Source organism: Aspergillus chevalieri, chromosome 1 (assembly GCF_016861735.1).
Source record: "Aspergillus chevalieri M1 DNA, chromosome 1, nearly complete sequence".
Classification (NCBI taxonomy): Eukaryota; Fungi; Ascomycota; class Eurotiomycetes; order Eurotiales; family Aspergillaceae; genus Aspergillus; species Aspergillus chevalieri.
The window spans coordinates 2306059-2325825 of NC_057362.1; the positions used below are offsets into that span (position 1 = coordinate 2306059).

The 19767-nt window shown below is 50.0% G+C and overlaps 7 protein-coding genes across 7 annotated transcripts; 2 read left to right on the forward strand and 5 right to left on the reverse strand.

The window, feature by feature from the left end:
* Positions 1-614: 614 nt before the first annotated feature.
* Positions 615-2174, reverse strand: ACHE_10835A (cytochrome P450; the record flags this gene model as incomplete). Its single annotated transcript, XM_043283686.1, has 1 exon — positions 615-2174. The coding sequence occupies one exon, from the start codon at positions 2172-2174 to the stop codon at positions 615-617; it is 1560 nt and encodes a 519-aa protein (XP_043131955.1).
* A 1282-nt stretch (positions 2175-3456) lies between these two features.
* Positions 3457-4504, forward strand: ACHE_10836S (uncharacterized protein; the record flags this gene model as incomplete). The annotated part of the gene is made up of 2 exons (XM_043283697.1): positions 3457-3613; positions 3669-4504. 2 exons carry the CDS (start codon positions 3457-3459, stop codon positions 4502-4504), a joined length of 993 nt encoding a protein of 330 aa, XP_043131956.1.
* A 246-nt stretch (positions 4505-4750) lies between these two features.
* ACS1 (acetate--CoA ligase) lies at positions 4751-6869 on the reverse strand (the record flags this gene model as incomplete). Its single annotated transcript, XM_043283708.1, has 3 exons — positions 4751-5215; positions 5272-6777; positions 6831-6869. 3 exons carry the CDS (start codon positions 6867-6869, stop codon positions 4751-4753), a joined length of 2010 nt encoding a protein of 669 aa, XP_043131957.1.
* Positions 6870-8150: 1281 nt separating this feature from the next.
* On the reverse strand, positions 8151-9082 carry ACHE_10838A (uncharacterized protein; the record flags this gene model as incomplete). Its single annotated transcript, XM_043283719.1, has 2 exons — positions 8151-8866; positions 8947-9082. The coding sequence occupies 2 exons, from the start codon at positions 9080-9082 to the stop codon at positions 8151-8153; spliced, it is 852 nt and encodes a 283-aa protein (XP_043131958.1).
* Positions 9083-10320: 1238 nt separating this feature from the next.
* ACHE_10839S (C2 domain protein) lies at positions 10321-14270 on the forward strand (the record flags this gene model as incomplete). Its single annotated transcript, XM_043283730.1, has 5 exons — positions 10321-10662; positions 10714-10749; positions 10805-11179; positions 11232-12716; positions 12765-14270. The coding sequence occupies 5 exons, from the start codon at positions 10321-10323 to the stop codon at positions 14268-14270; spliced, it is 3744 nt and encodes a 1247-aa protein (XP_043131959.1).
* A 2752-nt stretch (positions 14271-17022) lies between these two features.
* On the reverse strand, positions 17023-17883 carry ACHE_10840A (uncharacterized protein; the record flags this gene model as incomplete). The annotated part of the gene is made up of 1 exon (XM_043283742.1): positions 17023-17883. One exon carries the CDS (start codon positions 17881-17883, stop codon positions 17023-17025), a length of 861 nt encoding a protein of 286 aa, XP_043131960.1.
* A 393-nt stretch (positions 17884-18276) lies between these two features.
* On the reverse strand, positions 18277-19374 carry ACHE_10841A (uncharacterized protein; the record flags this gene model as incomplete). The annotated part of the gene is made up of 1 exon (XM_043283753.1): positions 18277-19374. One exon carries the CDS (start codon positions 19372-19374, stop codon positions 18277-18279), a length of 1098 nt encoding a protein of 365 aa, XP_043131961.1.
* Positions 19375-19767: the final 393 nt, after the last annotated feature.

The window sequence follows — 19767 nt, forward strand, 5'->3', positions numbered from 1 at the left end:
AGAACGTGGCACGATATTAAATGAAATAGTACTAATAAAGATACACAAGGATTTGAAGAATAAAGTAGAGGTTAAGTCTGCGAAATAAAAGCGAGAGGATGGGAGTGTCGTCAGAGACTGAAGCAGTGCAAGTCGAGATGACGCGCAAAAACTTCAGTTTTGTTTTTTCAGTCCCCTTTCCCTTTCGCACTGGAATAAGGAGCAATGCAGGCCGATTCAAAGCGAAGTCAGAATGCGCCGATGCGAAAGAGAAATAACCAGAGCTGGTGGCAAGCAAGAAGAGAGAGCAAGTTGCCGCACGAAGACGCGAACGCCGCCAGAAGGGGAAGATGTGGAAGAGAGAGAGAAGACGCTCGCTGGAGTCGGGCAGAGAAACAGCCGCGGGTGGCGAAACCGACCAAAAGTGCAGCCACAAGCGGTCTTGGTCACGTGAATTCTACCGCTACACTGTATTTGCAAACTAGTAATAACTACCTCGAATTGTGGAAAGAAAGAGTTGAAGCTGTGTGAAAAATCTCGAATGCTCACATATATATGACTGTCTTGTCAGGCATCTACCGCTCCTCTCTCGACGGATCCCTCTGCTCCGTTTCTGGGGAAGCCTACGGAGTACATCACACACTTTGACTCTGCCTCCTCCAAATTTTCAACGGCATTGGTCCCGGACTCAAATTGGTCGTCTCCGGAATAGGAGGATCCCACTCAGGCTGTGGCAAAGCAAACTCGAATCGATGCAACAAGGACGCCAAAAGCACCGTCTGCTCAAGATAGCTAATATTCCGGCCAATGCACCCCCTCGCCCCAGTGCTAAACGGGATGAAATACGGCTGCAGTGCTTTTCCAGATTCTCCCAACCAACGCTCCGGCCGGTAGACATTGTGGTCTTTGAAGATGAATTCGTTGTGGTGGACCACGTATGCTGACATGCTGACAGAAGTGTTACCGGGGATATACTCGCCTAGGATGGTTGTGCCTTCTGGGGGTGTTCGACGGGGGAGAGCGAAGATTACCGGTGGGAGCATGCGCAGGCTTTCGTCTAAACAGGCGCGGAGGTACGGTAGGTGCTTGACTTTGGCATAAGGTGCGACAACCTCGTCTTCGTCGAGGACGCTGTCAACCTCAGCACGGAGCTTCTCCATGCAATGCGAGTTCTTTAGCAGGAAGAACATGACATTCCGCAGAGATATAGCAGTGGTGTCAGATCCAGCATTCATCATGATGCTGATTTCGGCCAAGATCTCGCCCCATTCAAGGTTATGCGGTTTGCCGTTCTTATCCTCCATCATGGCGGCGAAGAAGTCGTCAAGTTTCTCTCCGGCTAGGTATCGCTTGAGTCGAGTTGTTCCACGGTTTAGTACAATCCCGTTCCAGTCGTCATTCAACTTCCACAGTCTGCGGTAAGTCGAGGAGGTCAGCTTGCTGATTCGAACCAGGGTTTGGTACCAATCATAAGCCCAGACCAGGTTATAGGTAACTCGACCAGCAGCAGACTGACACTGCCGGAAAGAAACGTGCTTGATATTCCCATCCCTACTCTCTGATCTCACCAAATCCGACCCCTGATCCAAGAACCGTAAATCCTCACTCAACCCAATACTCGCCATTGCGGCGATGGTATACAAATTCGTCCACATCCGATAGTCGACCCTGAGATCCTCTTCCTTTGGTAATTCCTCGGGGAGCAGCGGCCCTGTACACCTCTCATCAAAAGCCTTTACCAATCTCTCCGTCATATCGCCCACTTTATACTCCCACTCTTCAAGATTCTTCAGCGCATATGCACTAGCAAGGATCTTCCTCTTCCGTGCATGCTCACCCTTATCCACGACATCCGCCAGATGCGCATGCGCCCCTCCAGTTTCTGAATAAAAGCGGTCTTTGACGCATGCCGTGCCGTGGCCGTATATGTCTTTAATTGCTCGCGGGTCACCATAGGAAAGCGAGTTGGGTCCAACGCGAAGGACGGGATGCTCCTTGTGTGCTTCGTAGAGGTTCCGGGAACGGAAGCTTTTGTGGGCTTCGTAGATGTAGGGGAGATCAGATATACCGGACAATTTGTAGAAATTGGGATAGCGGCGGAGAAGTTTAGGATCACGGTAGTAGGTTATTATTGGGAATATCACGTAGGAAGTAAAAAAGTGGAGGAATAGGGCTGCTAGGATTTCGACGTACATAGTGAATTTATATTTGTGTTCAATAACGAAAGAAACTGTGGCATGTGGCCTAGTCTGGATATCTATCAGTCTATATACATTCCAGAAGGCAGCTCATTTGGGTGTCTTCGAGATGAGCTCTGCTGGATACCTGCTGGGATACGTTCAGAAAAGGATTCAGAATCGGCGAACGATTGCTTTAAAAGGAAACTCATCGGCGATTCTCATCCCAAAAGGGAATCTTTGTACAGTTCAGCTGCAAAGCTGGCCTGCAATTCATCAGTATCATACGTTTCCTCTCATTCCTCTACTATGGTCATATATCTCAAGAGAGAAATATACCCCGGGCAGAGCATAGGCCCTCAAATAGCGAAACAGCATTATCGTGGAGTACAATGCGGGGAAATAGCCGAAGATCCTCCGTTCGTCAGCATCGGCGATGTCCTTCTTTAAAGAGAACAGTCGACGATATCACGGCTCTAATCTATGTAATTGCAGGATACAACGATGCCACCGAGACACAATCCCTGGTAAGTAGCTAGCCACTGTTAGTGAACCATTGCTAAGACGGCCAGTGAGAATTGTCGAAGTATGTGATGAACATTGCTGCTTGCTGCGGGGCTAACGTGGTTGGACTTAGGACATCATGTCAAATGTAACTCAATTGATCTCTCTGACTACCAGAAGATAGTCTGCTGACGATATCCAGGCGATACTGGCAGCCCTAAATGCGCTCGATGCGAGAAGTTCGGCAGGGAGTGTATTCGGATCAGTCGGCGGGCGAGCTTTCGCCATGGCTCAGGCTCGACTGGTTTGCTTACCCTGTATACATTTGATGTACTTGTGTTACTAGCTAAATGGTCGGACTAGCGAGATATATCGACGAGACGCCCAAGTTCACAGGAACTTCAACGAACCTTTCTTCTCCGTCGAATCAAACCCTGGACAGCCCAGCTCCTCCCAATCCTCCAATATCCTCTCAACCTACTTCACCAGAAACAGAATTCAAAACCAGCCACACTCCCTGGTTCCAGATCGGTCCTAACGAAGCATGTCTCCTCCGCTACTTTGTCGAAGAACTAGCAAGATGGGTACTCAACTATCCACCACAGGCATGTACTCTGTCCAGTCTACTAACGAGCTCTAGTTTGATATCTGTGATTCTTCCAACCACTTCGCAAGCCTCATTCCTCAAAGGGCACGTGAATGCCTGACCCTCCGGCATGCAATTCTAGCTGCGTCAGCGAGACACTTCAGCACTCTGTCTGCATCTCGACAGACAGATACTTGCCAGAAATACAGCATGAGGCATAGCATAATCATCAACGAGGAGACAGTGCTATACTACCACAACCAATGCATCACAGACCTGCGCTCCCTAGCTGGTGAACCAGACGCAATCACGGACGGGAATCTGCTCGCGGCGGTAGTTATACTCCGGTTCTATGAGGAGTTAGACAGTACGGTCCCTCCCATTCCCCCTCTCTCCCCCTAAAACGCTACTAATAAATGAAGACCCTTTTGTCACTCTCCCCACCGAAACTGCCGCTCGCGGGTTACACGTCTTCATCGAAGCGCAGGCGCAGACCGCTCTCTCCCCCTCTTCTACCCTCGACCCTAAAACCAATGATAGTCTCCGACAAGCCGTCTTCTGGACGGGCTTCCGGCAGGAATTCCACATGGCTTTCTCACAACAACGGCCATTCCGGCTTCCCCTCTCCCTCTCTGTTACACGGGATCATCTAGTCTGGACACCTGCAATAGATGCGATTTGGACGAATCGGTTGCTTATTATCGGGGCACGGGTGATTCAGTACTGCTATGATGATACATCCCCCGGATACGGGAATGTAGTTGGTTATCAAGAGTTAGTTTCCCTACGGGATAAATGGGTGCGTTCGAGGCCTGTGTCGTTGTCACCGGTTTATTTCGAACAACCGAATCCAGAAGAAAAAGTATTCTTCCCTGGTATGTGGTATCTAGACGATTGCCACATCGTCGCAGCGCAAACCCTCAAGTTATTCGATATCCTCTTCGCAGCATATTCGCCATACATACCCCGCATTGGACCTGCGCTACATCTAGAGATGGAGAAAGTGGATGAGAAGCTGAGGGCTGCTGTGTTGGAGATCTGTGGGATTGCGGTTTCAAATAAGCAATCTGCGCCAGCGCTGACGACGGCTTGCATTGCGGTTAGTATTTGTGCGGAGAGGTTTAGTGGTTGTAGTCGTGGAGTAAAAAGGGCGTTGATGGATGTGGTTGTTGGTATGGGGAGGGTGTTGAATTATTGGCCGGCGAGGGTTGTACGGGATAGGTTGGAAGTTGTTTGGAGTGAGTTGATTGGCAGCTAGATTTTCAGGATGTCTAGGGTGTATTCACATTGACTACAGAGTACCCTGGGTGAAGTGATAAGATTATGCAATTCATTCATGAATACTGCAACTAACGCAATAAAAAAGGGAATCATAAGGTATGTAAATATAAAAAAAAAAAGCAGGGGTGACAAGAGCCCACACATATATATAAAAGCATATGCATATAGTCATCGTCCACATCAATATATTCATCTTTTTTCTTTTTTTTTTTCAATTCATTGCTTACTTCCGCGCAGCATGAACAGTGTCGATGATTCTGCCGACAACGGAAGGATCCGACAGCGTTGAGGTGTCACCAAGGCTGTCCTCCTCGCCGCTGAGGATCTTGCGCAAAACACGGCGCATGATCTTACCGCTGCGAGTCTTGGGGAGGTCGTCCACAACGAAGACGGCCTTGGGGGCGGCGAACGGTCCAATGGACTTGCGGACCTGCATGACAAGGTCTTTGCGAACCTGCTCGTTGGTCTCGTTGCCCTCCTTGAGAGAGACGAAGGCGTTGACGGCTTGGCCGGTGAGTTCATCAGCGATACCGACGACAGCGGCTTCGGCAACCTGGGGATGCTCAATCAGAGCGGCCTCGATCTCAGCGGTAGACAAACGGTGTCCAGAAACGTTGACAACGTCGTCAACACGGCCACGGATCCAGTAGTAGCCGTCCTTGTCTCGACCAGCACCGTCACCAGTGAACTGCAATGGTAGTTAGTTTCAAGAGATTCCAATAAGAAGTTTAAGAGAAAACCTACGTAGTAGCCCTTGTAGACATTCAGGTAAGTGTCCATGTAGCGCTTGTGGGCACCCCAGACGGTACGGGCCATAGAGGGCCAGGGCTGCTTGAAGGCGAGCACACCCTCGACATCGTTACCAGTGATTTCCTCACCCGAGACGGGGTCAATAATGGCGGGCTCAATACCGAAGAACGGCAGAGAGGCACTACCGGGCTTGGTGGGGGTGATACCACCAAGGGGAGTGATGACGTGGGAACCAGTCTCGGTTTGCCAGTAGGTGTCACAAATGTGAGCCTCCTCCTTGCCAACCTTCTCGAAGTACCACTTCCAGACTTCCGAAGCAATGGGCTCACCGACAGAGCCAAGGATACGCAGGTGCTCCATCTGGTGCTTGATGTGCTCGTCACCAGCACGCTTGAGCAAGCGCAGAGCGGTGGGAGCAACGTAGAACTGAGTAACCTGGTACTTCTCGATAACATCCCAATAGCGAGAGAAGTTGGGGTAGGCGGGGGTACTTTCGAAAACAACGGTGGCACATCCCAAGAGCAAAGGAGCGTAGACGACATAGGTGTGACCAGTGATCCAGCCAACGTCACCACCGCAGAAGAAGCGGTCATCGTCGTGGATGTCAAAGACGTGCTTACCAGTCATGGCAGCACCGAGCAGGTAACCAGCGGTGGTGTGCATGACACCCTTGGGCTTACCGGTGGAACCGGAGGTGTAGAGCAAGAAGAGCGGGTCTTCGGAGTTGACAGGCTCAGGAGGGAAGTAGTTGGGGTACTTCTCAACCTCCTCGTGCCACCAGAGGTCACGACCAGGGGTCCAAGGGACCTCAGCACCGGTCCGCTTGTAGACGAGAACGCTGGTGACATCAGGGCACTGCTTGAGAGCCTCGTCAACAATGCGCTTGGTACCAATGACCTTGCCACCACGGCGACCCTCATCAGTGGTGATAACGACCTTGGAGCCAGCATCGAGGACACGGTCACGGAGGGAGTCAGAGGAGAAACCGGCGAAGATGACGGAGTGGACAGCACCAATACGGGAGCAAGCAAGGAAAGCAACGAGAGCCTCAGGAATCATAGGAAGGTAGATGGCAACGGTGTCACCCTTCTTGACACCCTGCTGCTTGAGAGCCCAGGCAACGCGGGAAACCTCACGCAGAAGCTCTCCGTATGTGATGGTGCGGCCCTCGCTGGGCTCATCGGCCTCGTAGATAATGGCGGTCTTGTTGGGGTCTTTGAGAGCATGACGGTCGACACAGTTGAAAGAGGCGTTCAGACGACCCTCAACGAACCAGGCAACGTCACCGTTGATGAAAGAACCGGAGCGGGTGGTCTGGAAGTCCTTGTCGAAGGTGAGGAGCTCGCGGGCCATGCGAGCCCAGAAGGTGTCGGGATCACGGATGGACTCTTCGTGCAGCTTCTTGTACTCGTCGAGGTCTTTAAGGTGAGTGCCTGTGGGGTGCTTGTCATAGAAGGCCTTGGGGATGTTGAAGGTATTGACCTCGTGGGCCTCGGAGACCTGCAGAGATTAGTCCCTGCGTGATGTTACTTTTTCTGGGCGATAAAGCTTACCACTGCGGGCTTAGGGGGCATAACGTCTCCTTCAGACATGTTTGCGGTGGTATCGGTGGTGAATTAGAGAGGAACGAGGAAAGAGGAATTGAGGAACTGCAAGTAGAGAAAAGTCAGTAATTGGCTACAGGACGCGATGACAGCGGAATAAACTCACCGGAACGCGGGGTTGTTGAATAGAGGAATGAACAAGAGGGAATAAGGAAGAAGGAAGGAGAGGAAAGGAGGCAATGTGTAGGAGGAAGAAGAGATGACAGAAGTAGTTAAGAAGAAAAGGGGAGAAAGGATGCTAAGTAGAATTAGAGCAGTGGGGAGTAATTGGATGGGAGGAGCGTTGGGGAGGGGATCTTCTTATATTGAAATTTGGTCGGGGCACCGGTTCATGCCCACCACTCTCTACGGAGTACACTCTCTCGGGCGATGAGGCGAGTCAGATGAATTCCTACCATAGAGTCTATTCTACTGTCCAATGTTCTCTCACCCAATATGACTTCTTTCCGGAGACAGACTCACTGCAACTCTGACCATTCAACCGAATTCGGCCATGCGGGGCGTGACAGGCTTCTGTTCCGTTGCTCCGGAGAATCGTTGGACTCCGGAGAAAGAGGGAGCGCATGGAATACATCGAATCCTACTGGAAGATACAGGCGCATATTGGCATTCGCGGGGGTTCTTTTCTTTTCGTCCGAATATACTCCGGAGTACAGAGATACAGATGGCGGGGAGGTTTTATCCAAATTGCCCTATTCTAGTTCAGAATCCTTCATTCCAACCCCGCCATACTTCTACTTTGTAGGACTTACTCAGCCGGTTCTGTCCAGACTCTGAATTCAAAAGACGATTATGATTGTCGTTACGGACTCGAACCGATTGGGCACCAACTGGGATCGACTCCCCTCTCCCACTCCCACTCCCCAGACGGCCGCACGGAAGTTCGGTCATACTGATTCAATCAGTCCCTTATACCGTCACCGAGCCAACACCGAGGTTATGGAGGAAGGGATTCTTTTTCGACTATGACCCGAAAATACTGGATTCTGTCGGGGTATATAAGTAGCCATTGTCATCCTCTGCCATGGCAGTCCTTCCCTGCAAAAAAAGCCCGGTCAGTGCTAATTCCCACTAAGCGCCGCTAAGATGATCGTCTTCCCGCCATGGTGGACAGTTTCTAGTCCGGCTGCACGCCGCCACTTCCGGAAGGTCTTCATGCGGCGCAGCAGTACTTGTGCAGGTAGAAGATTTCGAACAAAGGACACGAATACCGTATAAAGTAGAATTTCACGCAGAGTTCTGAATAGACAATACGATTATCTAGACAAATTACCACCCCTGCCACCATGTCCCCATCCCCAGCACAAACACCATCAATGCTCCATCCCGAACCGCATCTCGCATCATTTCTACCCACACCCCTATGCCTCCGTTCGCACCCCGTCGGCTCTTGAGTGCCATCCGTGCTCCACTCAACACCATCTCCCCTGTCGTAAACACCACAAATGGATTTCGCGCCGTCGCTGGCGGTGGAGGGGAGCTGCCATAGGTTGCTACCGACGTGCCGATCACGACCAAAACATAGACCGCCATAACCAGCGCAAAAGCCACATGAACCATTTTCCACACCCATGTCTCTTGTTTCTCCGTCTCCGACTTAGTCTGCGTAGCTGCTCCAACCAGACTTGACAAGAACGGTGGGAGACCAAGTGCAGACAGCAGATCGGCCTGTGATGGCCCTTCTGCACCCCCTGCCCCTGCCCCTCCTTGTTCTGATCCCGGTACGTTCCCTGCGAGAATTGAATGAAGTAATTTCACGGCCGGATCCTCGTCCTCAATTCCTTGCTCCTGCAGCTGTTGCTGTTGTCCCTGCGCAGGGGCGGCTTGTCGGAGAAGCGCCCGGAAGTACTCTTGTTGCGCCTGGAGGTCATCCGGTGATTGCTGATCCTGGATGACCGTAGCAGGAGTCACGGTCGGTGCCGGTCGGGGGGCGGATGTCAGGCTCGTTGGCTGTGGTGCTGGGGTCGGCGACGCATCTTCACGGGCTGTAGCAGTCAGTATCGGTTTATCTTGTAGGTTCCTTCTATGTTGATTGTAGCATGCAAAATAAAAAATGAAAACATACCACTCGCCGGCGTCCGTCCACTCATACTGGTGATCTTGTCCAACCGCGCAGTACCCCCTTCTTTGATCTTGGCCTCCCGACGTTCGCGACGGAGACGGGCAGATCTCTGTGCGGCCGATTCTTCTGGAGCAGACATTATCTTGTTGTTTTGTTCTCTTTCTCGTGTCGCTGACGGGCAGAATTGCAGGAGTGACGATTGGTCGGTCTTGAGATGTCGTCTCGCTCACGGTAGTGCACGTCGTAAGCAACAGCTATCGTTGTTCTTCAGAATGCGTGTAGGATCAGGAGATAGCTCTTGCTGATTCAATGCGATGGATGAAGGAGGTCTGAATAGCGTTGAAGAAGCCAAGTGTGGATTTGACTGTTAGGCGGCAAAACGAACAACGGCCGAAGCTTGGCGGCCATTGGCTGAAGTACACATAGTACGGAGTACAGGCAGTGTGCTATATCTACAATTACTGTATGGACAACACCATAGCTACTATCCTAGATGGTATTGTATATGTGCTCCGAAGATATATAAGGCTGGTATGTCATTTGTAGGTCCAAGTGCCTGTTCTGGTACTGCCGCAGCAGAATATATATAACTTGACATTACAGTGTTCTGCAGCAGACCACGCCTATTCATTGAGCAATTGCTGCTCATATAGAATCCTTTTGGTGATTGACTCAAAGCATTGACATGCTATGAGATCCTATAGAGATAGCCCAGAGCTACTCCGTACAGAGTAGAGATGGTCAGATATTAGGTGCCTGAGGTGTCTAGTTACAAGTGACTGGTGACATCATAGATCGTGAACAGCCTATCGAACAGTTGAATAACCCTGTGTTCCATTGGATCAATTCAAACATGACTTTCTAGCACTTTAAGAGATCTATCCATAGAGAAATCGGATGTAATCCTTCTTAAACGGTGAATAAGGTGCAATTGAAGTGAGTCGGGTTGAGGTTGAAGTGGAAGCTGTATACTCATACTACATTGTTGAACACTGCCAAGGCTTTTCTATATTATAGTTGTCTCCCACCATCTCCTCAGATAGCCCACGCGTGTATCTGCAATCCTCGTCATCTCTGCTGAGTGTACGTACATCTCAAGTGATATCCATTGGCAGGGTAGTGCGACAGCCAATTCCCGGTTCCTCATCCTCCACAATGACGTAGCTGGACTGTGAACCAGCTCTCAGCCCTGTCGTCGCCCATCGGCTACTCCTATGCTTTCGTTTTTATTTTTATCTACAGCTTGTCTCGTTTTCTCGTTTTGACCATATCCTAGCTTTGGCCGGCGCTGGGAGGGAATCAATGCCATCTGCCAAGTACATACCATCTCCAAATCTACCTTTCTCTTAACACGCCCATACCGACCAATCCACCAACATGAGCACCAACGGGCAGGGGCCCCATTCCCCCAAACAACACCGGGTAGGTGAGCACTGGAGTGCCGCCAACCCGGTGCCCACCATCCAGAAATTCATGCAACATCTGGACACCGAGAAACGCGAACGAGAAGCCCACGAAGTAGAAATCACGAGGAAACAAGAAGACCAGCGCCGCGAGAAAGAAGCACTCGGAGAAAAACCGGAAGATGAGACGGCCGCTCATAAGAATCGGGAGATCCCCAAGGGGAAGACTAGGATGGTTACAGATCCAATAACGGGTCGCGATATTGAGGTGGAGGATCAGGATGAGGATTCGATGGAGCCGGTTAAGAATCCGACGGTATGTCACTTCTAGACGGGGGATGTGAATATGTTGCTAATAACGGTTCAGTTGGCGATTCCAAATGCCAATATTGGCAAGGAAACGGTGAGATTTATATCCTTTTGCAATCAAATAGAATGACCAAAACTAATAATAAAAGAACGTCAAAACCCATGCGAACCAAAGCTACGAAGAATACAAAGAAGCACAAGATGTCACGGCCCCTCCAGATCCCGTCGCTGAAGGGACAACATCCGACGTCCCCATTCGAGGCGAGAGAACGAACGTTCTCTTTCACCCTACCCCGGCGATCTCGTTTAAGCCTATGTTCGAACACCTGGAAAAGCGTGCGACAGGGATGTGCTTGGGGTTTACACTGGGAATTCTGTTTGTTGGTAGGATGTTTGGTGCTTCTCTCTGGGGATTGGTGCCGTTGGCTGCTTGCGTCACATCAGCCGTATGGCTGTGGATGAAGGAGGTCATTCGAAGTGGCCGGGAATTAGAATGGAGCAGTGAGCAACTCCGAGGACAAACGGTACGGAATCCTTTGTCTCTGCACTGAGGACAATACTGACTAGATCATCTAGGCTACGGCAAATCTTCTTCCTGAATCAGTCGAGTGGATGAACAGTTTCCTTGGTGTCTTCTGGGGACTCGTTAACCCTGAGATGCTGTCCCCCATCAGCGACACCATTGAGGACATTATGCAGGCGTCCTCACCCGGCGTGATTGAAAATGTGCGGATCGCTGAGATTGACCAAGGGAACAACCCTCTACGAATCCTGAGCATGCGCGCTCTCCCGGACGACCACGTCGAGAACCTCAAAGAGAACATCCACGAGGAGAACAAGAAAAAAGACCCGCAAGAAGCTGCCGCTGCAGAAGAGGGTGGTAGCTACTACAACCTTGAAGCATCTTTTGCCTACCACGCGAAACCGAGTACCCAATCTGCTTCATCAAAAGCGCGTAATATGCACATGCAACTCGTCTTCTACCTGGGATCCCGGGGTCTCTTTGGCGTGCCATTCCCTGTTTTCGTGGAATTGATTGAAATGGTTGGGACGGTACGCTTGCGGTTTCAGATGATGCCCGAGGCTCCGTTCATGAAGGATGTGACGTTCAGCTTGGTAGGCATTCCCCATATCCGGGCTGGCTGTATGCCCATGGTGCGTGGCGGTGTCAACATCTTGAACCTTCCCTTGATATCCAACTTTGTCAACTATGCCATTGGAACTGCCTGTAGCATGTTTGCCGCTCCCAAGTCGATGACAATGGACCTGGGCATGATGCTGAAGGGCGACGACGTTGTCAAAGAGACCCAGGCTTTAGGTATCATGTGGGTTCGCATACACCGTGCTGTTGGGTTGAGCAAACAAGATACCCGTGGCAGTGAGGGCGGAGGTAGCGACCCCTATATCAACTTGTCCTTCTCCAAGTACGGAAAGCCTATGTATTGTACGCGTGTGATCACAGATGACCTCAACCCTATCTGGGAGGAAACTGCAGCGCTTCTCGTTACCCCAGAGCTGATAAAGGCCGATGAAAACCTGAGTGTCGAGCTCTGGGATTCTGACCGTACCACTGCTGATGACATCGTTGGCAAAGTGGAACTCCCAATCCGTGAGATGCTTCAACACCCGGCTCGGATGTATCCTCAGGTGTCAAAGCTCCAGGGTCTAAGCGAAGGCAGCGAGATGCCGGGTGAATTGCACTGGGAAGTTGGATTCTTTGGTAAGCCCCGGTTGAGGCCTGAACTGATCACCGATGGTAAGAAGAAGGACCTACCGGAGAACATGCAAGACATTCCAGAATTTCAGGACGAGAAGGGCGTTATCAGCAACGAGGAAGAGGACGCGATCGTCCGCACACCCCCGGATCCTCTCTGGCCCAGTGGTATTCTGAGTATCATTGTCCACCAGATTGTGAATCTGCAGCTGGTCGATATTAAGGGTAGCAAAGGCAACCGAAAAGGAAGAGAGTATGAACCGGCTAGGAAGTACGGTGAAAATACTGAAGAGCAGGGTGGCGAGTTGCCTACCAGCTACTGCAAGGTTATACTCAATGACCAATTGGTACGTTCGACAACTATTGTAAAACGACACATGAACTGACATGAACAGGTCTACCGTACTCGAGCGAAAGCCGTGAGCTCCAAGCCAATTTTCAATGCTGGAACCGAGCGGTTCATCCGCGACTGGAGATCTGCCGTGGTCACCGTGACTGTCCGAGACCAGCGATATCGCGAGCACGATCCCATCTTGGGTGTGGTGCCACTGAAACTCTCAGATATTCTCCAGAATAGCTCACAGTCCACAAGATGGTACCCGCTTGATGGCGGTGTAGGATTCGGCCGCATCCGCATCTCGCTTCTGCTCCGGCATGTCGAGACCAAGCTTCCTCCACAGATGCTGGGTTGGGATGTTGGAACATTCGAGTTCACCTCCAATAAGCTCATTGCGGAGGGCTTCAACCACTACTGCAAGATCAAGCTTCGCACAGGGGGTAGCAGCGGAAAACTCCCACGTCACGGATGCCACCTTGAGAACAACAGTGCCACCTTCGACCTCACCAGCAAAACAGCACAAAGACACCAGATCCGTCTCCCCGTGAAGCACCGCTACCGTAGCCCTGTGGTCTTTGAGCTCCACACGCAAGGCAAGCACCACGCAGCGGGATTCGCGGTCTTCTGGCTCCAGCACCTCATTGACAACGAAGACACCTCTATCGATATCCCCATCTGGTCTACGAAGAAAGGTGCTCGCCTGACACAGAACTATATCACCGAGACCAATTGGAAAGCCAAGGAAGTTCCCGGTCTGGAAGACCTTACTGAGATTGGCCGTCTCAAATTCAAGGGCCGCTTCAGCCCAGGAATCGACGAGTCCCATGAACAATTCGTCGTCGACAACAACTCCCGCGAGACCTTCGAGTCATGGGAAGCCTGTGTCGCGGAAGGCGTCCGCACAAGCAATGTCATCGCTGAAGTCCCGGAAGAAGTCGAGCAGTTGCATGAGCGATCCCTCGTGAACGGACGCGACGTGCTCAAGCATGCGGATCTAAAGGAACGCAGGCGCTGGATTGACAAGCAAGGAATCGACTGGAGTGGTGCTTTTGGTGATGATCCGCGCGCCTATACGGATCACAAGGGACGCAAGATTGCCGAGCCGGGGCGTGATAAGCCCCCCCATGACCCTGTTGTTCCGCCGCCAGTTGAAGCACAAGCACCAGGAACCAGCCAGTTTCAGGAAACCGAGGAAACCCAGGCGCAACGGTCACGGGAGTCCGGTGAGACCCAGAACCATGGTCAGGGGTACGATAACGAGCATGACGAAGACTCCGATACCCAATCCTCAACAGAAAGCGAAGATACCCCTACAATCATAAGCACCACAACCAATGATACCAGCAACACCAGCAGCAACTCCAACGGCAACAAAGCCGACAAAGCCACCAAAAAGGCGAACAAACGCACAGATGAACGTCAGCAACGCGGACTGATGCAGTGGAAGCCTGCGAGGAACATGGCGTTTGCAAAGGACGAGGCGAAGTATGCACTGAGGAGGGTTGGAAAGAAGTTTACGGGCGATTTGACTGGGAGAGAGCCGGACGTTGAGACGGAGACTTAGGTTTTGTTTCATTTCTTTTGTATCCTTTTGTGATTGTTTTGTACGCTATACTAGGGCTGAGTTTGTTTGTGAATACTTTGTTCAGGTCATGATTATGTTTTATGATAGTTTGCAGCCTTATACATATTCACTGTTACTCCTTCATCACTTGAAACCTTCATCCTACTCTTGTTCAGGAGCTTTAAATCACCAAAACACCCACCTACTTCTCCATAGAGACATACTGACATCGGCCAAAACCCTCTCTTCCTTTATTGTACCCTTATATCACCCTGACTATCACTTGTCAGGATGGCTCAACACAGTCATCTTCCTGTATCTCTGGTGCTATCATCTATATCGACCATTTTCCCATATCCCCGAGGACGTTTCATCTACGGGATAATAGTCAGCTTACCCCGGGCTGTTCGAAGCTTCCTGGCTCCGAATCCGGACCAAGCTTGCATTTTACAACGGGAAGAACAACTTTATGATTCCGAATGGAACGAGCGTGGGAATTAGAAGGAAAGAAGAAACCAGTACATTATCACCCTATACTTCTAATGGTATATAAGGAAGATTAACAATGCCTCGAACGGAATCCTGTTTCGAATACCAATTTATTCAGGAAGGATCCGTGGACCTAAGAAAGGTCATCATCACCTTCATTTACAGCAAGGTTAGCAGGATATGGCAATTGCGCTTAATCCTAATCTCCCTGTTTTAACCAGGAAGAAGTGAGCCTCGTTAAGGAAGTACCACGACAAGTATATTGCCAACATACAGGATGAAGGTAAACAAGCCGTGATTATTTATGCCCAAAATCAAGACGATGAAATAGGTCATTGAGACAGGCGTATATGAGTCACTACCACATATATTAAAGAAAACGTCAACTGGTGACTCGATATTTCCAAACTACGAGGAACTGTTCGTATAATCATAACGCTACCTATCAGGCAACCCAGCAGTATTAGAATCAAGAAACAAACGCGAGATATCAACGATGAGGGTGGCAGGGGATAATGAGGGGAGAGTCAAATTCTCTTTATCCTCTTTATCTTGTTATTGCCTCAAAGAGGCTAGAGAGGCTTATGATGATACTAAATGACCCATTTTGACTGAGCTTGGTTTGGAATGTGAAAATTACTGAGTTTAGTCGGAGAAGAGCACACGAGAGAGCACATATGTTTTCATGGCTTCTCCCAGAAAGCCCCAGCAAATTTCAAGCTTTCACCACCATGACTGAGCTTTCTGGATGCAAGAGCCGCAACTGAGGACCAAGCAACAAGCTTACAACATGATACAAAGATAGAGTCACTGTTGCTCCATGTGAATTGCGCAGGCATCAAGCACCCAAGACAGCTACATACCGTTCATTACCACCAGAGATTAAAGGAAAGCAACCTGTGCCTCGCTTTTCGTCTCTGTTCGACTGGCACTGGTCGTATACACGTTCCTGCGTTTTCTACATTGGCTGGCCACGTCATGTGCGATTTTCATGAAATTGCTTATCATTAGCAAGTTGGAACTGAACATGCTCATGACTAAGGCTGGTCTCATAGATGAACGTGGCTGCTGTATTCCATGAAGGAAATTTCACCTCCTAAAAGAATGTGTGAAACCTTACATTGAGCTTGGGATATTAGTTTTTGGGCTACCATATCTGCAGTATTACGGTCTCGCGTTTGTTGAAGCTGGCCGCATTTAGCGGATCGAAAAATAGTCTCCGTCCTGGACCTGAGACAGGCATTGACAAAACTTGTCAAAAGCGACTTCTGCGTTGATATTTTGGCATACTAATACAAGCTATGACACCATCCTTGTGATTTGAACTAAGTTCAGAAATTGCCCAAAAAGATATATAAGAACGAACGCCAATTGCACTGCTTACCCCCGGTAGTGCATCTGATGAAAGCTGAAACTGAAAGTGGCAACCCCACGTTGCAACACTGGTGGATCACAGGTAGATGACCAATCCATGGCTAGAAAACAGAGGAAATAGGATGTGGTACAGATAGCACTTCTGTGGCCTTGAGTACGTACGATCAAAGGACACTCCGTGGCTTCTAAGAGATGCCAGCTACAGCCCACAAAGTCTAACGAAATCGATCACCAAGTCAAATGGAACCAGAAATGTATTGGACGGACACGGGCACGAATGCATAAAACTTCCATCTTCCATTTTACAGCGATGTACATACACATACAAGCAATTGTACTGTCCACGAAAATTCTACCCAGAAGAATAAGAATCTGGTGCATTAACTACTGGATCAGCATCATAACGTTTAGCTGTACTCCATATTGCTGAGATCCGCTCCAGTCGCCAGAGCAGCTCCCGCCGGGCACATTAGCCTCATTTCTGGAGGCTTACTGATTTTCTCTTCTATATTTACTCTAACTGATTGCCGACGCGGTGCAAATGGTCACAGATATACCGATTGTGATTAATTTCAAATACGGCCATCCAAAACAGCGTCAGGGAATGAGATCCCGTTTGAAGCTGGGACTCTAGATGGTAATAGTTATTCTGTTGCGGAAGTACTTGTTACCTGGATTCTAGTTGATATATAAGACACTGTGAAAGTCCAGTCTCCGTGGACTTTGATAGAGCGAGAATTATTGTTATCTAGTTTGGTTGGCTTGGTCCTGTACAATATTCGACTTGGTTTTGAGATGACTGCATTTTGTTTTGCTCATATTCACTAAAGGCACCAAGCAACCTATATCACTAAAACAATCATCAGACGCCACCAAAAAGCAAACAACCCTAATCTAAAACCCTAACAACATCAGCCAACCCCTTACCCCCCAGTAAAATATCCCTCTCCTCATCGTCCCATTTCCGAGGCCTACAGAACAACTCCCGGAACCGAATCATTACCGCCGCACCTCCCTCAACCCCCCTAGGCGAGACAGTAACGCTCTGCACCAGGTACGGAGCCCTAATAGGACAAGCATGGGTGTGACCAAACGCCCACTTCTCTACCTCGATCGTTCTGATATCCGTGTTGATTCCCAAAAGGAGAACCGAGCGCACCGCTCCGGCGGAAGTCTCAAACCACCATTTCGCATCCTCGCGGAGACGAGGGAGGGATTGTGGAATACCAGATTCGATGACTAATGTTGGCCAGCCGTGTGGCTGGCGGGTTAGTGGCAGGAAGCTATCATCTGGTTGTTTCCCTTTGTCTTTGCTGTTGGCGTCGCCAGCTGCTGCCTTGTACATAGTGGGCGCGGTACTGCCTCCTGTCCAGTAAATCTCCTCTTTGCTTGGGACGCCGGCAAGAAGACATTCTAGCAGGATGGTCTTTGCTAGTTCTCTTGTCACAGCGGTATGCTTAGCTGGGATTATCTTGATTAGTCCTGTGCTTCCCTCGAAGGTGAATCGGAAGGTGATCCCGTCTAGGGCATTTTTGTCTTCGATGAGGCTGTTGAGCATGTCCGTGGGTAGATTTTGGACTAGGAGGTATTGGTTTGTGGTGCTATTTCTTGTTAGTTGGGTTTGGATGGTGCGTGCAGCTGTGATGAGGGATTCCATGGTGGTGAAGGTTTGTCTGGTGCAAGGTTGCCTGGTGAACTCTAGGGTGAGGCCTGTTATGAGGGAGGGAGGGTAGTTGTTGAGGAACGCCATGGTGAGTATATGGTTTTGTTCTTGTTCTTGAGATGTGTGGTTAGTGTTTTCAAGTGAATGTAGTGCGAAGCTGGATGGAGTGTTGATGAAGAATGCACATTCTGGATCTGTAGACGATGTAGCTATTAAAGGTAGAACTGTAGAGCGGCCTAGGTTACTATGACATTGCGGATGCCTACTAGAGAATCCAATTTGGATGCCTTGCGGTCATGATGTATGGAAGTAACATGGTTGAGAAGATATGATGCATTTCGAAAAAATAATGCTGATGGGTATATAACTAATGCAATGCAATGCAGCAACATGATTCATAATCCTCCCAAAAAGAAGTAAGCAAAAATAATCTATCGTGGTCATGGTCATAGTCATGGTGAAGTCATTGTATGTCATGTGTCATGCAGTCTTGAACTCGTCAGGCCTAGTGTTCGTATATGAAGCAACTGATGAACCGGACCATGAGGCTGACGTCCAGTCGGATTCACATGACCCCAGGCTTTCTGTTTCGTTTTCGTGCTCGTGTTTCTTTCCTTCCGAGTCGAAAGATTTGGCCTCGTCAGGCGTCCGAGGAAGGCCGTAAATTTCATTGCGCGCCTCGACCGGGCCTAATGTCCATTTCCATTCGCGACGACGCTTGACACGACCCTGGCGGGGTGTTTGTGGTGTCGAAATCCCATACGCATCGCCCTCAAGGCCATCCAGTAATGCCGCAGCGCGGACTTGTCTCTCTGCGCTGAGACTCTTCCGCTTTCTCCGTTCAGATTTGTCTAGCGACCCTGTCTGGTCATCATCCGAGCCAGAATCCGACGGTGCCAGACTCGAGTTCGAATCAGAGTCTGAATCGGATCCCTCCTGGACCGGCTGTTCCTGCTTCTGCTTCTGCTCCTTCTTCTGGTTGTCTAGATCCGACTCTTCCGCGAGGAGATCCGAATGCCGTGCCACATAATGCACAGTCCGGATCTCCTCATCTAATGTTTGCCGAAAGGTCACTTGTTTCTTGGTAGGGAAGAATACCCGACGAGATCCCGATGCGCCATTGCCACCACCGATCGAAACCGACCGGCGATGAGATGTGGAATCCAAGGGCGAGTTGCGCAGGATGCTCTTCACGCCCAGTGGTTGTTGGTAGGGGTTATTGGAGGAAGGTTGTCTCGAGTGTTTCAAAGGAGTAGAGGTCTTGATCGGAGAGGGCGTCGAAGAGGATGTGGTGGGGATGGCGGAGGGCGGGCATGGCTCATAGGCATTTTTGAAGGTGTTGGATACGGTCGGAGAGGCAGTGGCCAGCGAGAGAGACAGGCCAGTGGTAGAACGGCCAAATGTGCGAGGAAGCGACGAGGTTTGGAGAGTGAGCTTCGGTTTGGTGGCAAGCTTGGGGCGCGTCTCGCCGGGAGTGGTTGTTGTTGTTGGCGTAGAAGATGATGAAGGGTAAGAAGAGGGCGACTTGGAGGCAGGATGCAAATGCGACGTTTGCGGGGGCATGGGGACGACAAGCATGACGGTGGTCGGATATGTGAGGGCGTTCAAGAATATATTCAGAATTTGTGTGTGCGCGGGTGGAGGGTGGAGGTGTGATATAGTGCGGCGCTTAGAGAGGGTGAGATGGAAGAGATGAGAGATGATGAGAGATGCACACCCCGCACGAGGACAGCAAGGATCTAGGACAAGATAAGAGTTTGGAGAGACGAAGAGATGGAGAGGAAGGAAGAATAATATTTAATGGTGAAAAACAAGAGGAGAAAAAGTGAGGATAAATATAGATCAGTTATTTTTAACTATTTCCTGCATACTTTCGAGGGTCCATAATATATGAGCAGATCCACTGCCACGCGGCTAGTATTTGCTCTGTCCTCTGCACTATGACACTTTCTGTGCTCTCTACTACTGTAC